General features: G+C 42.4%; 2 protein-coding genes across 4 annotated transcripts in view; one reads left to right on the top strand and one right to left on the bottom strand.

Moving 5' to 3' along the window:
• Positions 1-13,295, bottom strand: part of LOC134949281 (cytochrome P450 2C23-like) — a 33,789-nt gene extending 20,494 nt beyond the window's left edge. For 2 of the 3 annotated variants that reach the window (XM_063937779.1, XM_063937777.1), the window contains exons 1-2: positions 13,238-13,295; positions 2,530-2,737 (exon numbers count right to left, since the gene is read on the bottom strand). In XM_063937779.1, the coding sequence (XP_063793849.1) occupies positions 2,530-2,709 (180 nt within the window). In that variant the 5' untranslated portion in view covers positions 2,710-2,737; positions 13,238-13,295. Of the gene's footprint in view, positions 1-712; positions 783-2,529; positions 2,738-13,237 lie in introns of those variants that run through there. The other variant, XM_063937778.1, reaches the window with a different exon arrangement.
• Positions 13,296-19,320: 6,025 nt separating this feature from the next.
• LOC134949883 (putative inactive cytochrome P450 2G1) lies at positions 19,321-23,082 on the top strand. Its single transcript, XM_063938581.1, has 3 exons — positions 19,321-19,476; positions 22,626-22,767; positions 22,883-23,082. Exons 1-3 carry the CDS (start codon positions 19,321-19,323, stop codon positions 23,080-23,082), a joined length of 498 nt encoding a protein of 165 aa, XP_063794651.1.
• Positions 23,083-23,959: the final 877 nt, after the last annotated feature.

The following is a 23,959-nucleotide window of genomic DNA, read 5'->3' as shown; positions in this document are numbered from 1 at the left end:
GCGGCTTTAAGATAACTAAGTTCATTACCGGCAGCATGCATGTCTCTCATTAATTTGCCCGTTACCATTTTTTATCTCATGTTCTTTCTCTTTTTATTTTCATCACCTATGTATTATATGATCGCTTATTAGCGTTATTAGCTTGAACTAATATTTATTCCAAAATTATCCTGAACCTATATATCACAGTCCAGTCATTGTGTTATGTGCTTTGTTTTTTAGTAACTATGGTGATGGTAATCACGTCTGAACAGTCATCTACGGATGACGTCAGCATCGGGCGACCAGGGGGCGGGTGTTTGGTCCCGTTCCCCACGGCTGCAGTGCACATGGTGTTTGGCTATAAAAGGTATGTCATTTTGTTTTATTCTCTGTCCTGACGAAAATGTGAATACACATTGAAACGTTGACATCGGCAAAACGTGTCCGTCTCTTTACTTGCTGAGAAGCTGAGTGCCGCGCCTCCATGCTTGTCTATCTATTACCAGCGAGGGCACCGGCGCATTTTGTTCTTATTACTATGGAGTGCCAGACCCCGGAGCAAACTATATATTTATATATATATATATATATATACAGGGTATATATACTATATGTTTATATATACTAACTGAATACCTGTGCTTTGCTAGGGAATTTCAAGTAGAATTACCAAGAGATGAAAAGCGCTGGTATTTAAGCAAATGTAATACTGCTTTTAAAATAGGCTCACTTGTGGCAGGATGTTGTTGAGAACTGGTAGCATCAAAGTGCCTCTCCATGAAACCGTCCCAGAGAACACTCTAAAACAATAAACAGATTTTATTGTATGGGAATTTGTAGTCTCCGTGTCTTATTTTCTGGACAACGGGATATATCTAAAGTTAACTGTTTAGTTTATCACAGAAGATCAGCAATTAGACTTACAGCAGGACATGCTCCGCCCACCACTGCCAATCTTTGTCAGGCTACAACTCTGGGCGGGCCTTCCCCAGATTGATACTGTCAAAGGCTGGTGCTAAGGAGAATAATCTGCCTCCTTCTCTGCCCTGTCCCGCCTCTGATGCTGCCCTGCTCAGTGCTGTAAGTGCTGGGATAACCAGGCTCCACCCGCTGTATGTTAAATATGTAAGGTTTGCAGGGATAGGCTAACTCTATTTCAAAGGGCCCTAGGTATCCTTGCTTAGCTGCTTACTCTCCTTGGGGCTCCTCCTTTGAGGCAAAAAGGTAAAGATTTTCACACAACACTTAAGTTCACTGGGAGAGCTGTCGGTACTCATTACATGGCAGATAAGCAGTTGCTGACTATCAAGCTTTCCTTTAATGCATTTAAGAGTCAACATATCTCCTATTGCTCTCTGAGAGGTTCGGCAATGTTTAGTTCAAGTGACAGGTTAACCTCAGATAATTGAGACACTATCCTCTCCTGACTGGAAATTGGTTGGTTAAGTACTTATATCAGAAATCTATATATATAACAGGCAAATACCACTGCTTTTCACAAAATCTCCTGAACCATAAGGCTGGACTTCCTTGCTAGTGGCAGTTGCAGAGCAGTCTATTATTCAAATAGGGGAGCCACACCCAGCAATGTTTGACATTGACAATGTTTACGGGTGGCAGTTGATGTGACTCCCCTATTTGAATAATGGACTGCTGTGCAACTGCCACTGGCAAGTCCAGGAACAGAGCATTGTGTCCTCAACACTCCGCGACTTGGTATTGCCGACACCGTGTATTCTTTATAGCCCTGGCTGGGTGGGCTGTCTTAACTCTGCTCTGTGAGGGGGGAATTCCCAATAATCATCTGACCCCTACAACACAAAAGCACGCTACTGTCCAAAATGTCAAGTTCCTAGTCCTTATGGTTCAGAAGATTTTGTGACGAGTCGTGGCATTTGCCTTTTTTATATATACTGTATACACATTACATACATATTCTTCTATATAAATATATAAACTGTACATATATATATATATATATATATATATATATATATTTATACATATACAGACATTTTCACATGAGGTCTGGCTCTCCCAGATATAGCATATGCTTGCCGGTTGCCCGCACTGTAACAATATACATATACTTCCAGAGGGTGCACCACTCCTAGAGGATAATTCAGACCTGATTGTAGCAGCAAATTTGTTAGCAGTTGGAGAAAGAGAGAGAGAGAGAGAGAGAGAGAGAGAGAGAGTGGGAGAGAGAGAGAGAGAGAGAGAGAAGGAGCAAAGAATTATGACTGTGAGAGACAGAGTCAAAATAGAGAGAGAAATTACATTAAGGGGCGTACTTATTAGTAAATTCTGCCCATAAAATACTCAGAAACTGCCATTTGTAGAATGAAATATACCTTAGATGTACAGTACATTCAAAATAGGTATGTAGAAGATATCGGAGAACTACAGCAAGATACTGTATAATTATTGAAGTCACAAGTTTAATTCCAGTTTGGACATTTATGTGCCATCAATACCATATCTCTTAAACCAGATTTTGATCTTGACTTTATAATCGTTGCTTCGTAAGAGAGGAATTTTTCTTACCTTTAATAATGACTGAGGCAACTCTTTAATGTTCACCTGTAGGATGTTTCCCAAGAGAGGAAGCGGAGTAGGTCCAGGAGGCATGTCCTTCCACTTGTTGCGTCTAATGGCCATAATGAGGAACATGAGGCAAGTGGCACAGAGAACCAGGAGAAGCGTTCCAGCTCCACTGATTTCCATTGTCACAGTTGGGTGTTCCTGAGTAATACTACAATACAGATACGAAACAAGCAGATTACATTCACTTTAGTCCGTCCACCTTCATGAATAATCCCATGTGGTATCTTTATCCTAACATTTTGTTCTGTGCATCAACAAATGTAGCCGTAATAAGAGGGCTCCTGCATGAACAGCCTTGGCTCATGGAGAATGTTTACATTTCCTAATACCATTTACGCTTTCATCTCATGATTGTTTTTCTATGTTATAAAAAGTGACCTTGTAATTTGGCAGAGAATATAGAGTTTATTCATGCAGCAGAGAAAAGCTGTTTATCACTCTGCCACTGTGATAACAGGGCTTTTCACAGCTTCGCCTCAGTGAAGAGGCTGCCATGCAGAACTTTCAGATATCTCCAGTGGTATCCCTAATTAATGTCAATATTACTATCCCATGCACCAGTATGGAGAGATTCAGAGAGGACCAGAAACATGTCCAGTTCACTTCTCAATTTTACTTATTAGGAGATGATGAAATGACCTGAAGCTTACGTTCATGGTAGGTAGAGGGGAGCAATGGAATTCACTGCTCCTGCTTCTTCTCCATCACTCTGCCCCTTGTGCCCAGAGGACACTGGAAAACTAGTCATTGCTGGAGCATACATAGGCCAAGATTTATCAAGCCTTGGAGAGTGATTAATAGAACAGCGATAAAGTAACAGCCATCCAGCTCCTAGCAGGCTGTGTTTAAAAAAATGACGGGAGCTGATTGGTTGGTACTTTATCACCGTGCAATTTATCACTCTCCAAGGCTTGATAAATCTGGGCCACAGTGTGAAGAAGACCTAGTGAATTCCTGATATGTCAGTCTTCACTTGCCATGATTGCAGAGGGGCTATTTATTTGAGGATGTCAATGGATGGATAAGTTTTCCTGAATGTCTAAAATAACATTAATATATATTATATCTCATCGATATTATGCAATATATGATATTTTTCGGGATCCATTTCATTATGGGCATAAATAGAGCCACATGTGCTTCTTAAGTTGGGCAGGAAAACAGAATCTTATAGGAGGATGGCACTGGCATTGATAGCTGATAGCTGTAATAAAACACATTGCCTCTCCTTTGAGATGCTCAACAGGCCAGGTAGTGAGGATAAAGTATATTCTTATTCATGCAGCAAAGTGTAGATAAAATGCTATATGCTTTCCCATTGAGAAAATAGGAAAACATGACTTGCAGAGTCGAGGATTGATAACATGGTTCTGATTTATTGGACATACAGTATTAAGGTTTTAATTACAGAACAAGTATTATAAAATGCAACTTAGACATACTGTTTAGTGCAATGTGAAGAGCTGGTAAAAAAGCTCAAGTAGATTTGCCAAGATCTGAGCTCAGTTGTCTTCTAGTTTTAAAAGCCACTGAAAACATTTGGTTAAGAACATCAACCCATTATTACATAGGGATAAGGTCAGCATCCCGGCGGTCAGATGACCGATGCCAGTATCCCGACACCACTCAAAATCCCCGTGCTGGAATCCTGACCGCCGACATCCTGAAGATAAGTATTGATGTGCTGGCTAGGGCCCAGGGGGGATGAGGTTTAGGCTCTTCAGGGGTATAGCCACCCCCACGTGAATCTTAGCCCTAGGTGCCACCCTCTGTGATTAGCAGTAGCCACCACCCCCACTATCTTAGCCCTAGCTGCCACCCCAGGCGAGTTAGGGTAGGAGGCAGGGGGGTAAATTAGTTACCCCATTCCCTGTCGGCATTCTAAAATTCAGGATGCCGCAGTCGGTCATGTGACCATCGGCATCCCGACCACTGGCATTTGCTCAATCATTACATATACGTAGAAACTTGCACATACAAAATATGATATTTTCTCTTTACAGAATGCCCACCTAGCTCACTAAGTAATAAATTGCTGATAATTAATTTATATGCACTAAATTATATGAAGTACAATTTAAAAAATATCAGGTTTTTCATTTATATATAATAGATTATGTATAGTGTCATCTTTTTCTGTAGAGATCAAAAGAACATTACCCAAGTGCAACTATTCAGTGACAGATACATACCTAGGGGGTTATTCAGAGTTGTTAGCAAAGCAAAAAAGTTAGCAATTGGGCAAACCTTGGGGGTCTTTCCGACCCGTTTGCACGCAGCGGTTTGTCGCTGTGGTGGGAACGGGTCCAGAATGCACATGTGCAGCGTGCGCACTGCGCACGTGCGTCATTGCTAGGTGACAGGGGTCGCCGGGTTATGAAGCGGATTGCCAAGAAAGCGGTCGCAGCGGCGGCCGCAAGAAGATTGACAGAAAGAAGGCGGTCCTGGGCGTCACCAGACCATTGGCGGCCGTTTTCGGGGAGTGGTGGAGAAAACGCAGGCGTGGTCAGAAAAACGGTGGGCGGATGTCTGACGTCAAAGCCGGGACCTGTATCGCTGGAGCCGTCGCACAGGGTAAGTATGTCCAGGGCTAGTCTTCTTTTACACAAACTTTTTTAGCTTAGCAGGGCTGCACAAGCGTTCGCAAGCCCTGCTAAGCTAAAATACACTCCCCCATAGGCGTGGACTAGTTGATCGCACCAGCAGCAAAAAGTTGCTGGCTGCGATCAACTCGGAATGACCACCCATGTGCACTGCAGGTGGAGCAGATGTAACATGTGCAGAGAGAGTTAGATTTGGGTAGGTTATATTGTTTCTGTACAGGGTAAATACTGGCTGCTTTATTTTTAACACTTCAATTTAGATTTCAGTTTGAACACACTCCACCCAAATCTAAGTCTCTTCACATATTATATCTGCCCCACCTACAGTGCAGCATGGTTTTGCCCAATTGCTAACATTTTTGCTTTGCAAACAACTCTGATTAACCCCCATAGTTGGCAACTGTCCTTAATAAATAATAATAATAATAATAATAATATCTCTATAGCCCTTTTTTCTCACAATAACTGAACCAGGTCTTAAAGATTTATTGCTAGAAATTGTTTGTCCCTCACTGACAAAACACATTTCCTATTTTTCTCCATGCTAGATGCAATTCTTACCATCTATTCTAATGGTGGGTACACACTGACAGATATATCTGCAGATCAAGTGATCTGCAGATATATCTATGGACGGATCGGGCAGTGTGCTGTGCATACACACTGCCCAATCCGTCGGGGACTGATGTCATGAACTGGGCGGGCGTGTACACACGCCCGCCCAGTTCAGCTGTCAATCACCGCCGGCCGCCGCAGCATGTGTACGGGCGGCCGGCTGGTCGCCCGTACACACACAGCGATGCGCCAATATATTAGAGATGAGCGCCTGAAATTTTTCGGGTTTTGTGTTTTGGTTTTGGGTTCGGTTCCGCGGCCGTGTTTTGGGTTCGAACGCGTTTTGGCAAAACCTCACCGAATTATTTTTGTCGGATTCGGGTGTGTTTTGGATTCGGGTGTTTTTTTCCAAAAACACTAAAAAACAGCTTAAATCATAGAATTTGGGGGTCATTTTGATCCCAAAGTATTATTAACCTCAAAAACCATAATTTACACTCATTTTCAGTCTATTCTGAATACCTCACACCTCACAATATTATTTTTAGTCCTAAAATTTGCACCGAGGTCGCTGTGTGAGTAAGATAAGCGACCCTAGTGGCCGACACAAACACCGGGCCCATCTAGGAGTGGCACTGCAGTGTCACGCAGGATGTCCCTTCCAAAAAACCCTCCCCAAACAGCACATGACGCAAAGAAAAAAAGAGGCGCAATGAGGTAGCTGTGTGAGTAAGATTAGCGACCCTAGTGGCCGACACAAACACCGGGCCCATCTAGGAGTGGCACTGCAGTGTCACGCAGGATGGCCCTTCCAAAAAACCCTCCCCAAACAGCACATGACGCAAAGAAAAAAAGAGGCGCAATGAGGTAGCTGTGTGAGTAAGATTAGCGACCCTAGTGGCCGACACAAACACCGGGCCCATCTAGGAGTGGCACTGCAGTGTCACGCAGGATGGCCCTTCCAAAAAACCCTCCCCAAACAGCACATGACGCAAAGAAAAAAAGAGGCGCAATGAGGTAGCTGACTGTGTGAGTAAGATTAGCGACCCTAGTGGCCGACACAAACACCGGGCCCATCTAGGAGTGGCACTGCAGTGTCACGCAGGATGTCCCTTCCAAAAAACCCTCCCCAAACAGCACATGACGCAAAGAAAAAAAGAGGCGCAATGAGGTAGCTGTGTGAGTAAGATTAGCGACCCTAGTGGCCGACACAAACACCGGGCCCATCTAGGAGTGGCACTGCAGTGTCACGCAGGATGTCCCTTCCAAAAAACCCTCCCCAATCAGCACATGATGCAAAGAAAAAGAAAAGAAAAAAGAGGTGCAAGATGGAATTATCCTTGGGCCCTCCCACCCACCCTTATGTTGTATAAACAAAACAGGACATGCACACTTTAACCAACCCATCATTTCAGTGACAGGGTCTGCCACACGACTGTGACTGATATGACGGGTTGGTTTGGACCCCCCCCAAAAAAGAAGCAATTAATCTCTCCTTGCACAAACTGGCTCTACAGAGGCAAGATGTCCACCTCATCTTCACCCTCCGATATATCACCGTGTACATCCCCCTCCTCACAGATTATCAATTCGTCCCCACTGGAATCCACCATCTCAGCTCCCTGTGTACTTTGTGGAGGCAATTGCTGCTGGTCAATGTCTCCACGGAGGAATTGATTATAATTCATTTTAATGAACATCATCTTCTCCACATTTTCTGGATGTAACCTCGTACGCCGATTGCTGACAAGGTGAGCGGCGGCACTAAACACTCTTTCGGAGTACACACTTGTGGGAGGGCAACTTAGGTAGAATAAAGCCAGTTTGTGCAAGGGCCTCCAAATTGCCTCTTTTTCCTGCCAGTATAAGTACGGACTGTGTGACGTGCCTACTTGGATGCGGTCACTCATATAATCCTCCACCATTCTATCAATGTTGAGAGAATCATATGCAGTGACAGTAGACGACATGTCCGTAATCGTTGGCAGGTCCTTCAGTCCGGACCAGATGTCAGCATCAGCAGTCGCTCCAGACTGCCCTGCATCACCGCCAGCGGGTGGGCTCGGAATTCTGAGCCTTTTCCTCGCACCCCCAGTTGCGGGAGAATGTGAAGGAGGAGATGTTGACAGGTCGCGTTCCGCTTGACTTGACAATTTTGTCACCAGCAGGTCTTTCAACCCCAGCAGACCTGTGTCTGCCGGAAAGAGAGATCCAAGGTAGGCTTTAAATCTAGGATCGAGCACGGTGGCCAAAATGTAGTGCTCTGATTTCAACAGATTGACCACCCGTGAATCCTTGTTAAGCGAATTAAGGGCTGCATCCACAAGTCCCACATGCCTAGCGGAATCGCTCCGTGTTAGCTCCTTCTTCAATGCCTCCAGCTTCTTCTGCAAAAGCCTGATGAGGGGAATGACCTGACTCAGGCTGGCAGTGTCTGAACTGACTTCACGTGTGGCAAGTTCAAAGGGCATCAGAACCTTGCACAACGTTGAAATCATTCTCCACTGCACTTGAGACAGGTGCATTCCATCTCCTATATCGTGCTCAATTGTATAGGCTTGAATGGCCTTTTGCTGCTCCTCCAACCTCTGAAGCATATAGAGGGTTGAATTCCACCTCGTTACCACTTCTTGCTTCAGATGATGGCAGGGCAGGTTCAGTAGTTTTTGGTGGTGCTCCAGTTTTCTGTACGTGGTGCCTGTACGCCGAAAGTGTCCCGCAGTTCTTCTGGCCACCGACAGCATCTCTTGCACGCCCCTGTCGTTTTTTAAAAAATTCTGCACCACCAAATTCAAGGTATGTGCAAAACATGGGACGTGCTGGAATTTGCCCATATTTAATGCACACACAATATTGCTGGCGTTGTCCGATGCCACAAATCCACAGGAGAGTCCAATTGGGGTAAGCCATTCCGCGATGATCTTCCTCAGTTGCCGTAAGAGGTTTTCAGCTGTGTGCGTATTCTGGAAAGCGGTGATACAAAGCGTAGCCTGCCTAGGAAAGAGTTGGCGTTTGCGAGATGCTGCTACTGGTGCCGCTGCTGCTGTTCTTGCGGCGGGAGTCCATACATCTACCCAGTGGGCTGTCACAGTCATATAGTCCTGACCCTGCCCTGCTCCACTTGTCCACATGTCCGTGGTTAAGTGGACATTGGGTACAACTGCATTTTTTAGGACACTGGTGAGTCTTTTTCTGACGTCCGTGTACATTCTCGGTATCGCCTGCCTAGAGAAGTGGAACCTAGATGGTATTTGGTAACGGGGGCACACTGCCTCAATAAATTGTCTAGTTCCCTGTGAACTAACGGCGGATACCGGACGCACGTCTAACACCAACATAGTTGTCAAGGACTCAGTTATCCGCTTTGCAGTAGGATGACTGCTGTGATATTTCATCTTCCTCGCAAAGGACTGTTGAACAGTCAATTGCTTACTGGAAGTAGTACAAGTGGGCTTACGACTTCCCCTCTGGGATGACCATCGACTCCCAGCGGCAACAACAGCAGCGCCAGCAGCAGTAGGCGTTACACGCAAGGATGCATCGGAGGAATCCCAGGCAGGAGAGGACTCGTCAGACTTGCCAGTGACATGGCCTGCAGGACTATTGGCATTCCTGGGGAAGGAGGAAATTGACACTGAGGGAGTTGGTGGGGTGGTTTGCGTGAGCTTGGTTACAAGAGGAAGGGATTTACTGGTCAGTGGACTGCTTCCGCTGTCACCCAAAGTTTTTGAACTTGTCACTGACTTATTATGAATGCGCTGCAGGTGACGTATAAGGGAGGATGTTCCGAGGTGGTTAACGTCCTTACCCCTACTTATTACAGCTTGACAAAGGGAACACACGGCTTGACACCTGTTGTCCGCATTTCTGGTGAAATACCTCCACACCGAAGAGCTGATTTTTTTGGTATTTTCACCTGGCATGTCAACGGCCATATTCCTCCCACGGACAACAGGTGTCTCCCCGGGTGCCTGACTTAAACAAACCACCTCACCATCAGAATCCTTCTGGTCAATTTCCTCCCCAGCGCCAGCAACACCCATATCCTCCTCATCCTGGTGTACTTCAACACTGACATCTTCAATCTGACTATCAGGAACTGGACTGCGGGTGCTCCTTCCAGCACTTGCAGGGGGCATGCAAATAGTGGAAGGCGCATGCTCTTCACGTCCAGTGTTGGGAAGGTCAGGCATCGCAACCGACACAATTGGACTCTCCTTGTGGATTTGGGATTTCAAAGAACGCACAGTTCTTTGCGGTGCTTTTGCCAGCTTGAGTCTTTTCAGTTTTCTAGCGAGAGGCTGAGTGCTTCCATCCTCATGTGAAGCTGAACCACTAGCCATGAACATAGGCCAGGGCCTCAGCCGTTCCTTGCCACTCCGTGTGGTAAATGGCATATTGGCAAGTTTACGCTTCTCCTCCGACAATTTTATTTTAGGTTTTGGAGTCCTTTTTTTTCTGATATTTGGTGTTTTGGATTTGACATGCTCTGTACTATGACATTGGGCATCGGCCTTGGCAGACGACGTTGCTGGCATTTCATCGTCTCGGCCATGACTAGTGGCAGCAGCTTCAGCACGAGGTGGAAGTGGATCTTGATCTTTCCCTAATTTTGGAACCTCAACTTTTTTGTTCTCCATATTTTATAGGCAGAACTAAAAGGCACCTCAGGTAAACAATGGAGATGGATGGATTGGATACTAGTATACAATTATGGACGGACTGCCACGGTTAGGTGGTATAAAAAAACCACGGTTAGGTGGTATATATTGTAATACAATTATGGATGGACGGACTGCCTGCCGAGTGCCGACACAGAGGTAGCCACAGCCGTGAACTACCGCACTGTACACTGGTTGATAAAGAGATAGTAGTATACTCGTAACAACTAGTATGACTGACTATGACGGTATAAAGAATGAAAAAAAAACCACGGTTAGGTGGTATATATTGTAATACAATTATGGATGGACGGACTGCCTGCCGAGTTCCGACACAGAGGTAGCCACAGCCGTGAACTACCGCACTGTACACTGGTTGATAAAGAGATAGTAGTATACTCGTAACAACTAGTATGACTGACTATGACGGTATAAAGAATGAAAAAAAAACCACGGTTAGGTGGTATATATTATAATACAATTATGGATGGACGGACTGCCTGCCGACTGCCGACACAGAGGTAGCCACAGCCGTGAACTACCGCACTGTACACTGGTTGATAAAGAGATAGTAGTATACTCGTAACAACTAGTATGACACTATGACGGTATAAAGAATGAAAAAAAAACCACGGTTAGGTGGTATATATTATAATACAATTATGGATGGACGGACTGCCTGCCGACTGTCGACACAGAGGTAGCCACAGCCGTGAACTACCGCACTGTACACTGGTTGATAAAGAGATAGTAGTATACTCGTAACAACTAGTATGACACTATGACGGTATAAAGAATGAAAAAAAAACCACGGTTAGGTGGTATATATTATAATACAATTATGGATGGACGGACTGCCTGCCGAGTGCCGACACAGAGGTAGCCACAGCCGTGAACTACCGCACTGTACACTGGTTGATAAAGAGATAGTAGTATACTCGTAACAACTAGTATGACTGACTATGACGGTATAAAGAATGAAAAAAAAACCACGGTTAGGTGGTATATATTATAATACAATTATGGATGGACGGACTGCCTGCCGACTGCCGACACAGAGGTAGCCACAGCCGTGAACTACCGCACTGTACACTGGTTGATAAAGAGATAGTAGTATACTCGTAACAACTAGTATGACACTATGACGGTATAAAGAATGAAAAAAAAAACCACGGTTAGGTGGTATATATTATAATACAATTATGGATGGACGGACTGCCTGCCGACTGCCGACACAGAGGTAGCCACAGCCGTGAACTACCGCACTGTACACTGGTTGATAAAGAGATAGTAGTATACTCGTAACAACTAGTATGACACTATGACGGTATAAAGAATGAAAAAAAAACCACGGTTAGGTGGTATATATTATAATAATACAATTATGGATGGACGGACTGCCTGCCGACTGCCGACACAGAGGTAGCCACAGCCGTGAACTACCGCACTGTACACTGGTTGATAAAGAGATAGTAGTATACTCGTAACAACTAGTATGACTATGACGACGGTATAAAGAAAGAAAAAAAAATACCACGGTTAGGTGGTATATAATTATACAATTATGGATGGACGGACTGCCTGCCGAGTGCCGACTGCCGACACAGAGGTAGCCACAGCCGTGAACTACCGCACTGTACTGTGTCTGCTGCTAATATAGACTGGTTGATAAAGAGATAGTATGCAACAATATACTACTATACTGGTGGTCAGGCACTGGTCACCGCTAGTCACACTGGCAGTGGCACTCCTGCAGCAAAAGTGTGCACTGTTTAATTTTAAATTAATATAATATGATGTACTCCTGGCTCCTGCTATAACAACCTGCAGTGCTCCCCAGTCTCCCCCACAATTATTATAAGCTTTTATACATTGATGTGCAGCACACTGGGCTGAGCTGAGTGCACAGAGACTGAGTCACACTGTGTGACTGCTGTGTATCGTTTTTTTCAGGCAGAGAACGGATATAGCAGAGAACGGATATATTAAATAAAAGTTAACTTAACAACAACTGCACTGGTCACTGTGGTAAACTCTGTCTGCACAATCTCTCTCTCTCTCTCTCTCTTCTAATCTATTCTAATGGAGAGGACGCCAGCCACGTCCTCTCCCTATCAATCTCAATGCACGTGTGAAAATGGCGGCGACGCGCGGCTCCTTATATAGAATCCGAGTCTCGCGAGAATACGACAGCGTCATGATGACGTTCGGGCGCGCTCGGGTTAACCGAGCAAGGCGGGAAGATCCGAGTCGCTCGGACCCGTGAAAAAAAAAGTGAAGTTCGTGCGGGTTCGGATTCAAAGAAACCGAACCCGCTCATCTCTACAATATATCGGTAGATATATGGGCCATGGGCTGTGCTGCTGGGCCGACGCGATATGTCTTTTAACGACGGAGTTCACAGATATATCGCCCGTACACACTGACCGACGGACCCATGATATATCGGCCGTTCAATAGAACGGCCGATATATCGGCTAGTGTGTACCCACCTTAATTCTCTAGGCCCTAAAAGTAAATATTTATTCAACATACAGTAAATATTTAAATTGCATAGCATACATTATTATCACATTCCGTACACACGGCATGATAAGGGTTGTAGTATTCATGTACTGTATGTGTGAATGAGCCGGCACAGCAGAATATTTTAAAATGTGGCCAGCTACAGTATATAAAAGTTGCTGAAGTTTCATAACTAGAAGCCAGATATACAGTAATACACCAAAACTATTGTCACCTGTCACCCAGGGACCATCTGCAGTTCTAACATTTGCTATAGATTCACTCATTCCATCACACCTGCTGCACAGCACTTATCTTGTTTACCTCCTGTGTTACCGTTCACCTCAAATGCCTCCGTGTTCTCTGTGACAAGTACTGCATGTTCTTCTTTATGTAATACTGATTGCCAGGACCGCCTCCACTGCGTACAGGACTTTAACCCTAAACCGGGCATATCCAGCAATGTAACAATCATACATCTCCCAATCACTCTGTATATAAATCACAAGTGGTAGAACAGTGGTTATTGGATTACACACAAGCCCAAATGTGGATGGGTCTGATGATGGATATCTGCAGACAGTGCAGGCACTGTAGAAGACAATTGCAGACTGCGCTGCACCATATATATATACACACACAGATGGAGAATGAAAGTGTGGAAGGATTGAGCAAAATGAGTGTTTCAGGGCGGCGACCATACGATAACACAGAACTGATTCCTCTCTTAGGAGTGTCATGGGGATGTAGGACAATGTCCATGTTCATTTGTAATAGGCAGCTGGAATTGGGAAACCAGTTTCACATGGTTCTTCTGTACCCAGCATGAGGAGGGTGAAATTGCTGAAAGTAATGATGACAACTGCGGTAGAAAAATGAAGATGGTTTAAAACTCAGCATTGCTTCCCACTAACCCAGAACCAAATATATCCCCTCTGCACCCAAGAAGGGTTTGGTATGGGATGCCGGTGGTCAGGATGAATTTAGTAAATAGTAGAGATGAGCGGGTTCGGTTCTCAAAGAACCGAACCCTACCGGACTTCCCCATTCGAGTCTGTATCCGAGTCAGGCTCAGGTTTTCCCGCCTGACTCGGAAACCAGAACAAGGCAAAATGTCATCATCCCTCTGTCGGATTATCGTTGGGTTTGGAATCCATATAAGGAGCCGCGCATCTCCACCATTTTCACTCCGGCATTGGAGAGTGTAGAGAGAGGACGTGTCTCCGTTCTCTCAGTGTCCGTGTCTTGTGATGTATTTGTACAGTCACAGTGGTTGTGTCCTCTTGCTGCCATATGTCAATTGCTGCTGTGTTGTGCTGCATCAGTTCAGTGGTGGTGTATTGTGCTGCATCAGTCCAGTGGTAGTGTCCTGTGCATCAGCCATCAGTTAATCCAGTGACCAGGCAGTCACAGTGGATGTATCCTCTTGCTGCCATATGTCCATTGCTGCTGTGTTGTGCTGCATCAGTTCAGTGGTGGTGTTTTGTGCTGCATCAGTCCAGTGGTAGTGTCCTGTGCATCAGCCATCAGTCATTCCAGTGACCAGGCAGTCACAGTGGTATACTCTGCAGCCATATGTCCACTGCTGCCGTATAATAATAAATTATAATAACAAGTCCCTTAGAGTGTTGTTGTGTTGTGCTGTATCAGACCAGTGGTAGTGTCCTGTGCATCAGCCATCAGTCATTCCTGTGCCACATATTGTGTTATATAACTCCAGAAAAATAATGGAGAATAAAAATGTGGAGGATAAAATAGGGAAAGATCAAGAACCACTTCCTCCTAGTGCTGAAGCTGCTGTCACTAGCCATGACATAGACTATGAAATGCCATCGTCGTCTTCCAAGGCCGATGCCCAATGTGATAGTAGAGGGCATGTAAAATCCAAAAAGCCAAAGTTCAGTAAAAAGACCCAAAAAAAGAAATTTAAATGGTCTGAGGAGAAACGTAAATTTGCCATTATGCCATTTACGACACGGAGTGGCAAGGAACGGCTAAGGCCCTGGCCTATGTTCATGACTAGTGGTTCAGCTTCACATGACGATGGAAGCCCTCAACCTTCATTTTACCATTTAATTCCTGTGATTTGGACGTATAATTCCAGTGATTTTGCAGTATAATTCTAGTGATTTTGCCCTTTAATTCCAGTGATTTGGACGTATAATTCCAGTGATTTTGCCATTTAATTCCAGTGATTATGACGTATAATTCCAGTGATTTTGCCATTTAATTACAGTGATTTGGATGTATAATTCCAGTGATTTGGACGTATAATTCCAGTGGCAATTGTTTGTGTCGCTTGGCTTAGTGAAACAGCTACCTCATTGCACCTCTTCGACATCTTTGCATGAGGTGCTGTTTGGGGCCTAGTTTTTTAAAAGTGCCATCCTGTCTGACACGGCTGTATGAGTCCAGGGGTACTGCTGTATTAGTCCTGGGGTACTGCTGTATAAGTCCACCAATTGCAGAATTTTTGAAAAATGACAGGGGCGTGCAGGAGATGCTGTTAGTGGACCGAACAATTGCGGCCCACTTTCGACATTCAGCCACTGCGTGACACTACTAGATGGGCCAGGTGGTTGTGTCGCTTAGCTTAGTCATACAGCAACCTCGGTGCACCTCTTTTTCTTCTTTGCATCATGTGCTGTTTGGGGCCTTTTTTTTGGATATCTGCCCTCCTGTCTGCCACTGCAGTGCCACTCCTAGATGGGCCAATTGTTTGTGTCACTTGGCTTAGTCATACAGCTACCTCATTGCACCTCTTCTACATCTTTGCATGAGGTGCTGTTTGAGGCCTAGTTTTTGAAAAGTGCCATCCTGTCTGACACTGCAGTGCCACTCCTAGATGGGCCAGGTGTTTGTGTCGCACACTTGTGTCGCTTGGCTTGGTCATACAGCAGCCTTGGTGCACCTCTTTTTCTTTTTTGCATCATGTGCTGTTTGGGGCCTTTTTTTATATCTGCACTCCTGTCTGACACTGCAGTGCCACTCCTAGATGGGCCAGGTGTCTGTGCCGCACACTTGTGTCGTTTAGCTTAGTCATACAGCCACCTCGGTGCATCATTTTGGCCTAAAAACAATATTGTGAGGTGTGAGGTGTTCAGAATAGACTGGAAATGAGTGAAAATGATTGTTATTGAGGTTAATAATACTGTAGGATCAAAATTACCCTCAAATTCTGTGATTTTAGCTTTTTTAACGTTTTTTCCCCAAAAATCATCCAGATCCAAAACCAAAACCAAAACGCGAAAGGGTGGTTTTGTCAAAAACCAAGCCAAAACCAAAACATGAAAGTGGAATTAGAACCAAAACCAAAACACAAAACACAAAAAGTACCGGCCGCACATCTCTAGTACTGTACATAGTACAGTAGTCAGTTACATACTTACTGCAGATATCATTCTATGTTGCGTAAGTCTTTTAACTGGGATGATAATTGACTAACAATCAACACTTAATTAAAAGGGTTTAATTAAGTGGATTCATATAATTCTTAAATTCATTTTCAAAATCAGTCAAAATTAGCCCTATGCCAGAAATGTAGCTAACATCCACAAGAGCACAGTACATAATTCCCAGTAGTGGATGTTTATGTACGATGATTAGAGATACAGTATGATGAGGAAGTAGGGCATTTAGTGGATAACACTCATGACGCTTGTCTGTTAGGTGGCAAAATGCTTTTTTTAGTTCTTTTGTAATATTATTTGCACACCTTACAATTAGGTGGTAAAATGCTTTTTTTATTTCTTTTGTGATAATATTTGCACACCTTACAAACATTTATCCAATATACAGATGTGCTCTCATATATCTAGACTCAACACACCACCAACTGCAAGATGCCTCGTGTGAGTGAGCCACCAGGTCCCTTGCAACTCTGATAGTGTTGGGTATCTATTTTTCTGGAAATGTGTTTTTAGTCACAAAGAAATGTGAGGAAGAAGCACCAGGAGACTGTGCTGATTAATTCGATACGCTTGTATATCTGTGTATTACTGAGTCTGTTTCGAAAGCACAATGGAACTTGGAAAAAAGCAGCAGTCACTGAAATGTAGCATAATACAGTACCAGAGATTCAGGGACTCAGTTACACACAGTTGTACATATGTAAACGGTAAGGTTTAACCAGAAGATGTGCGCTAATCGGGACAATTAATAATCATAAAATGGTACTTCCCTTATGTAACTTCTTTCGTGGATTTTAACATGAGATTCCAATGTCATGGATCCATATGTGAAAAAGAAAATTGAAATATATAGTGTAGTATGTTCACAATAAAAAATGTTAATACAATACACTGACAATACACAATCTAATGCTGGTAAAACAGTTGCTGCAAGCAAAGGTGGTAGATGGGAAATTACCAGAGCATAGGAATAAATGAGTCTTTAAATGATATCTTTAAATTCTGATTAGTTAAAAAACATCCAAATCTTGAAATCAAGTGAAGGTGGAGGTTTACCAGATTTAGGTGAAGTGATTGCGTTTAAGATGTTACCCAGGGGAGATATCGGCTCCGGAACCAAATTCTCCAGCAATCCTCAAACCGTCTGGTAAATACTTCCTTCTGCGGTGGTTAGTCTGTCATACAGTGCCGACGCGTTTCGGGATCTCTCCCTTCATCAAGGCTGCATGACAGACTGTACAAATAATGAGCTATTTAAGCTCTCCATGAGAAACACTTCCGGGTCGGGAGGTCACATCAGAATAAAATTAAATTACATCATATAATCTCTTAATCATAACCATACAACATAGTAGTCAATGTGTGGTACATCTCCAGGTATAAATGTATAAAAACTATTCTTAAAACCGTTTAAAAAACAACATAATATAGTAACCGGAAGTGGTAATAATTTCACTTCCGGTCCGGCGATATTGATCTTTGTTTTATAATCTTATAAGTCAATAGGAAGTTCCTTATGTGTTCTTTGGGGTGTTCCTGGCTGCCTTCATTGGTGGTAACAGTGGATGAATGTGGTATATTAAGGTTTAGACACCTTCGCATACGTCCGTCCGGTACTTCCGGTATATGGAACGCATATTGAACCGCAAGCCGGCTTCCAATGACGTACTTCCTGTCCCTGACCCGCAATTTCAGGAAATACGGAAATGTTCTATGTCTGCAATATACCTAGAGTGAATAGAACGTAATTGGCTTAATGAATGTTAGAACGGTACGTTCTATGAAAGCCAAAACACCTTAATGAATTTCTTAATTATGAAATTACATGGTCTAAAACGTATTTGATTTAATAGATAGAAGAAAATCATATATAAACAATTTTTTAGGCATTTGAAATACACATCATGTGACTCATGCACGTGGCTAATAGCAAGTGGAATGATACATAATACACCAGAGAGAGATAATAAAACCTTTACAGTTGTACATATGTTGCATATCTAATTAATCTGCACAATTTCCTGGGTATCTGGTCTCTAGGTCGACAAGACTTAGGTCGACAGTGTCTAAGTGGACCACTATTGGTCGACAGTAACTAGGTCAACAGGGTTTCCAGATCAACAGGGTCTCTAGGTAGGTCGACATGTTCTAGGTCGACAGGTCAAAAGGTCAACATGAGGTTTTCAATTTTATTTTCTTTTTTTAAAACTTTTTTATACTTTATGATCCACGTGGACTACGATTGGGAATGGTAACCTGTTCCGAGCGCAGCGGTAGTGGAGCGAGGCACCTTGCCTGAAGCATGGTGAGCAAAGCGAGCCTTGCAAGGGGATGCGGTGCACTAATTGGGGTTCCCGGTCACTGTACGGCAAAAACTACACCAAAAAATATTTAAAACTCATGTCAACCTTTTGACCTGTCGACCTAGACCATGTCGACCTAGAATCCCTATTGACCGACTGTAGTTACTGTTGACCAATAGTGGTCAACCTAGACACTGTCGACCTAAGTCTTATCAACCTTCAATACCACACCCATTTGCTGGTGTGTACTAGTTCCATCACATTGCTACTTTTTGGCAAGGAAAGACTCAGGGCTTGGCCATTATTTATGAGTGGTGGGTCTGGAACTGTCAGTGAGGCATCTTCTTCTGCCTCTTATGACAATGCAAAACCTTTTCACTAGTAGAGATGTAAAAAAGTAGGCAGTAGAACAAACTGTGTTCAGAATGACCACACATCCCTGAGGAGAGTATAGCTATGTGTGAGTCTGGCATTTTTTTCACTGTTTTCATAGAGAAGCCTATTTTGCCTCCTTCCACTATTTCTGCATCATGTGCACGTGGGGAGTAGTACAAATAAAGATGCTGATGAGTATAAAATAGAAATTGAGGATGCTTGTGTGGAAGTGGAACAGGATGAGGTGGTTAAGTGTGTACTACTACTATCTGACACTGAAGATGAGGATGTTGATGATGTTTGTGTACGTTAGCAACCAATGGTTACAGTTCTTGCCCATGATAAAAAGAAAGCCATTGTGATGCCTGGGCATAAGACCAATAAAGCCACCTCTTGGTTGTGGAATTATTTTTACCCAAATCCTGGTAACATTTTGAAGGCATCTGCTCCATTTGTGGGGCCAAAGTTAGTAGAGGTAGGGAAGTTAGCCATCGAGGCATCTCCTCCATGTTACATAATTTACGATGAGGTCATGAAATTTGTTTTACGAATTAAAATGTAATTAACACCCTCATCATCCACCTCCTCATTAGTGAACGGAGGAAGTCATTCCAAAAAATGTTGTGGGGCCCAAACAAACCAAGCACTTCAGCCACAAAAGTATTGGTCCCTGTTGCTGAATTGCTTGGTTTGTTAAACTGTGTATGTCCTTTTTAATATCAAACAGAATAGTGTGTGGGAGGGCCCAAGGACAATTCCATCTTGCACCACTTTTCTTTTCAAAGTAGGCTGTAGTTTTGGCAGGCTTTAGGAATGGTCTTTTCTGCACAGATATTTTTATGGATTATAGCTCAATTTTCATTATGGACTGCAATTTTGGGGGACATTGGTGACTATCATAGTTGTATCGTCTTTTTGCCCGCTAGGCCTCACCTCACAGAGAATTTGGACCATATCCTTGCCTACCACAATCAATCATTTTTTAATTATTCTTTTACTTTTGCTATTAAGTCTCACAGAAAAAAGTTCATTAACATCATTGTCTTCCCTAGTGGAACATGCAGTTGCCAATGCCTACCACAATCAATCAATCAATCAATAAATCAATCAATCATTCAATCAATCAATCAATTTATTTTTTATTCTTCTTCTATTGTTTTTTTTGCTGCTAGGCCTCATGGAGAAAAGTTCATTCACATCAGTGCCTTCCCTAGTGGACCATACAGTTGCCAATGCCTACCACAACAAATCCAATCACTGTTACTTAGGTTACTCAGCCACCTAGCTCGGCGCAGCCCTTTGGCCTAAACTAGATGAAAACAATATATAAAAAATGAAGAACAGCGCCTAGGCTAATCCTAAATTTAGACACACAAAGTGAAATATATGATGAATGTGATCAAAATAAAAAATGTTTCGACACCCCCCATGGATCAATGGGTGGCAGCTCGTGCCCAGTAAGTAGATAAAATGTAAAAAATGAAGTGCAATAGAGCGCCTACTGGTGTTTAACAGGATTCTGGTTTTATAGGATTTCTATATAGCCAGTTCACCATGTGAAAAGTGCAAAGTGTAAGTTAAGAAGGATTGACTTAGCTTCCTTGGGAACAGCTTCAGTCTGATGACACTTTTAGGACATGTAAAACAGAAATAAAAACCAACATAGTGTATACTGTTTGATTATATACAGTGTTCAACACTTTAGGGACCTTGCTAGTCCCAATATGGGTAAATAAGCTGGATGGTAGGTAATATTTCCAGTACACAAAGGCTGGACGAATTTATAAAACAAACAATTTAATATAACAAATCCTGAAGTAAATGTAGGTAGCACACGTACAAGAATAAAATTGTATATACAGCTTATCTGTCCACAAACGGAATCACCAGGTGAGCAACAGCCCAATCCTATTGGTGGATATTAAAAATGCCCCTTGATGAAGTCCTATGCCACAGGACGAAACGCGTCGGGACCGGGACTTATGACTCACCCGTGACTTCTCTGAATGGACAGATAAGCTGTATTTATTTTTATATCTTGTACGTATGTTACCTGCATTTGCTTCGGGACATTTTTAATATCCACCAATAGGATTGGGCTGTTGCTCACCTGGTGATTCCGTTTGTGGACAGATAAGCTGTATATACAATTTTATTCTTGTACGTGTGCTACCTACATTTACTTCAGGATTTGTTATATTAAATTGTTTGTTTTATAAATTCGTCCAGCTTTTGTGTACTGGAAATATTACCTACCATCCAGCTTATTTACCCATATTGGGACTAGCAAGGTCCCTAAAGTGTTGAACACTGTATATAATCAAACAGTATACACTATGTTGGTTTTTATTTCTGTTTTACATGTCCTAAAAGTGTCATCAGACTGAAGCTGTTCCCAAGGAAGCTAAGTCAATCCTTCTTAACTTACACTTTGCACTTTTCACATGGTGAACTGGCTATATAGAAATCCTATAAAACCAGAATCCTGTTAAACACCAGTAGGCGCTCTATTGCACTTCATTTTTTACATAGATGAAAACAATATTGTGATCTTTGAGGTGGTTAAAAATGACTGGAAATAACTGGAAATCAATGTTATTGAGGTTAATAATACTCTAGGAATGAAAAAAAGCCCAAATTATATAATTTTAGCTTGTTTTTGTCAGTTTTTGAAAAAAAATGCAAAACCAAAACCAGTCTCCACATTTTTGCAAATCCAAAACCGGATGACGAATTAATGCCAAAATCAAAACCAGCAAAAATGGTCAGGTGCACATCTCTAATACTAACATTATTATAAGTCAGCTGCATAAGTCTTACTGCATAGTAGTAATATCTAACTTCAACCAAAAATATACATCGTAATTCTATGACTTACTTTTAATTCACCCTTATGAAATCATATGTGACTTTGCAATTGATTGATTTAGACACATCCACTGGTTGCCAATGATAAAAAAAAATGTTGGAGAAAAGTGTTGTCTTCACAACAAAGGACCGGAGCGGTTTCATCCACAATCTCTAATTAATAAAAATTATGGAAATGTGCTATACTGCCATATTGTATACCTTTGATTAATTATGGACTGTGCCTCAAGCCTTCCTGCTTCTATATTTATTTGGAGAGTTTATTAACTTGTATTTATATCCATTGGTGTTTTTAATTATAGCAGCATATAGCTAATGTCATACCTGGGTTTGGATGTAATGAATTTCGAGTTCGGCGGCCATGCGGGATGCCAGGCAAACTTGGATGTTTTTTTAAAGGAGCAATCAAGTTCAAGGCTAAAGCATGCCTTGTACATGATTGCCCCTTTTAAAAAATGTCTAAGTTTGGCCGGACTTCATTACATCCCAACCCAGCATTGATTGTGGTATGGAGGGAAATACCACATATTGTAGAGAGGTGAGGTCCTTGTTTTAGAAATAGACTAGGATGGCACCATCTGAATCAGGTCATCTTGTTATGGTAGATGTACAGAACATTCCTCTTGTATCTCCAAAACTATTGGGTATAATTCTTTCTTAGATCGTTTCACGGTATTTACAAGATAAAGAATGGGAATTATACATTTAACAATTTCCTCTTTGTTTTTTTGTATGTTTCTTATTATCTACTTGCAGGGCACAACTGTGTTTCCTCTTCTGACCTCTGTCTTGAAGGATTCAAAACACTCTAGAAACCCGGCGAATTTTGATCCAGGTCACTGTCTGGATAAGAATGGCAAGTTCCAGAAAAATGAAGCTTTCATGCAATTTTCCACAGGTATCAATCATTTAATGGGGGTGGGATCAGATGAAAATAAAATGAAGTTACAAAACAACTAAAAATGTATTTGTGAATTCATTAATTAATATCTGTGATGTTCTTGTCTTGAAAGGGAGGAGGATCTTGGAGAATCTTGGAGAGGATCTTGGAGAAGGGATGGCGAAAATGGAGATTTTTATTTTCCTCACCTTCATCCTGCAGAATTTCAACCTGAAATCTGACGAGGACCCTTCACATATTGACGTATCCCCTCTGCCCAACACCAACGGCACTACACCTCACCCTTATGAAATAAGATTTGTCCCACGCTAACAGCTTCATATAGCTGTTTAATAAGTTCCAGTGAGTTACTTAGAATCTAAATTGTATTAATTAATATTTATTATTAAAACTCAGCACAGATTGCATTAGAAAATTTGCAATTGAATCACAAAGCAGTCATCTAGACACACATTCCATAATTCACTTCTTCAATTCCAGAATTTCAGCACTGACTAGAAAAGTTTTGGAATACAGAGTGATGACTTTTATGTATATAGTTCACTGGAATTCCAGTAATACAAAGCAACTGTAATACAGATGACAAGACCTTTTATTATGTTTTGTACTTATTTTTGAGTATTTTTTTTAAAGTATTGTTTTGGAATAAATATAGATTTTGTTATGGTAGCATGTTAAATTAATTTATTTTTATTTAATTTGCTTTATATATGGGAATAAAGGATCAGAATTAGTAAATAAAATTGGCTTAGCTATAATTCCACATCAGTGATTTTAAAGCAACAATTTGAGTATCAAAATCCTTTGTATTTCATGTCGTGTGTGTGTAGTATATTATGAGACTATAGCAAAGTAGAATGCACATTGGGGGTGATTCAGTGTTGATCGCAGCAAATTTGTTAGCAATTGGGCAAAACCATGGGGGTAAGTCAGACCTGATTGTTGCTGCAAATTTGTTAGCAGTTGGGCAAAACCATGTGCACTGCAGGGGGGCAGATATAACATGTGGATATAGAGTTAGATTTGGGTGTGGTGTGTTCAATCTGAAATCTAAATTGCAGTGTAAAAATAAAGCAGCCAGTATTTACCCTGCACAGAAACAAAATAACCACCCCCCAATTCTAACTTTCTCTGCAAATGTTATATCTGCCCCACCTGTAGTGCACATGGTTTTGCCCAACTGCTAACA

This window comes from Pseudophryne corroboree, chromosome 8 (genome assembly GCF_028390025.1).
Source record: "Pseudophryne corroboree isolate aPseCor3 chromosome 8, aPseCor3.hap2, whole genome shotgun sequence".
NCBI classification, from domain to species: domain Eukaryota; kingdom Metazoa; phylum Chordata; class Amphibia; order Anura; family Myobatrachidae; genus Pseudophryne; species Pseudophryne corroboree.
This window is presented reverse-complemented; position numbering and strand designations above follow the sequence as displayed.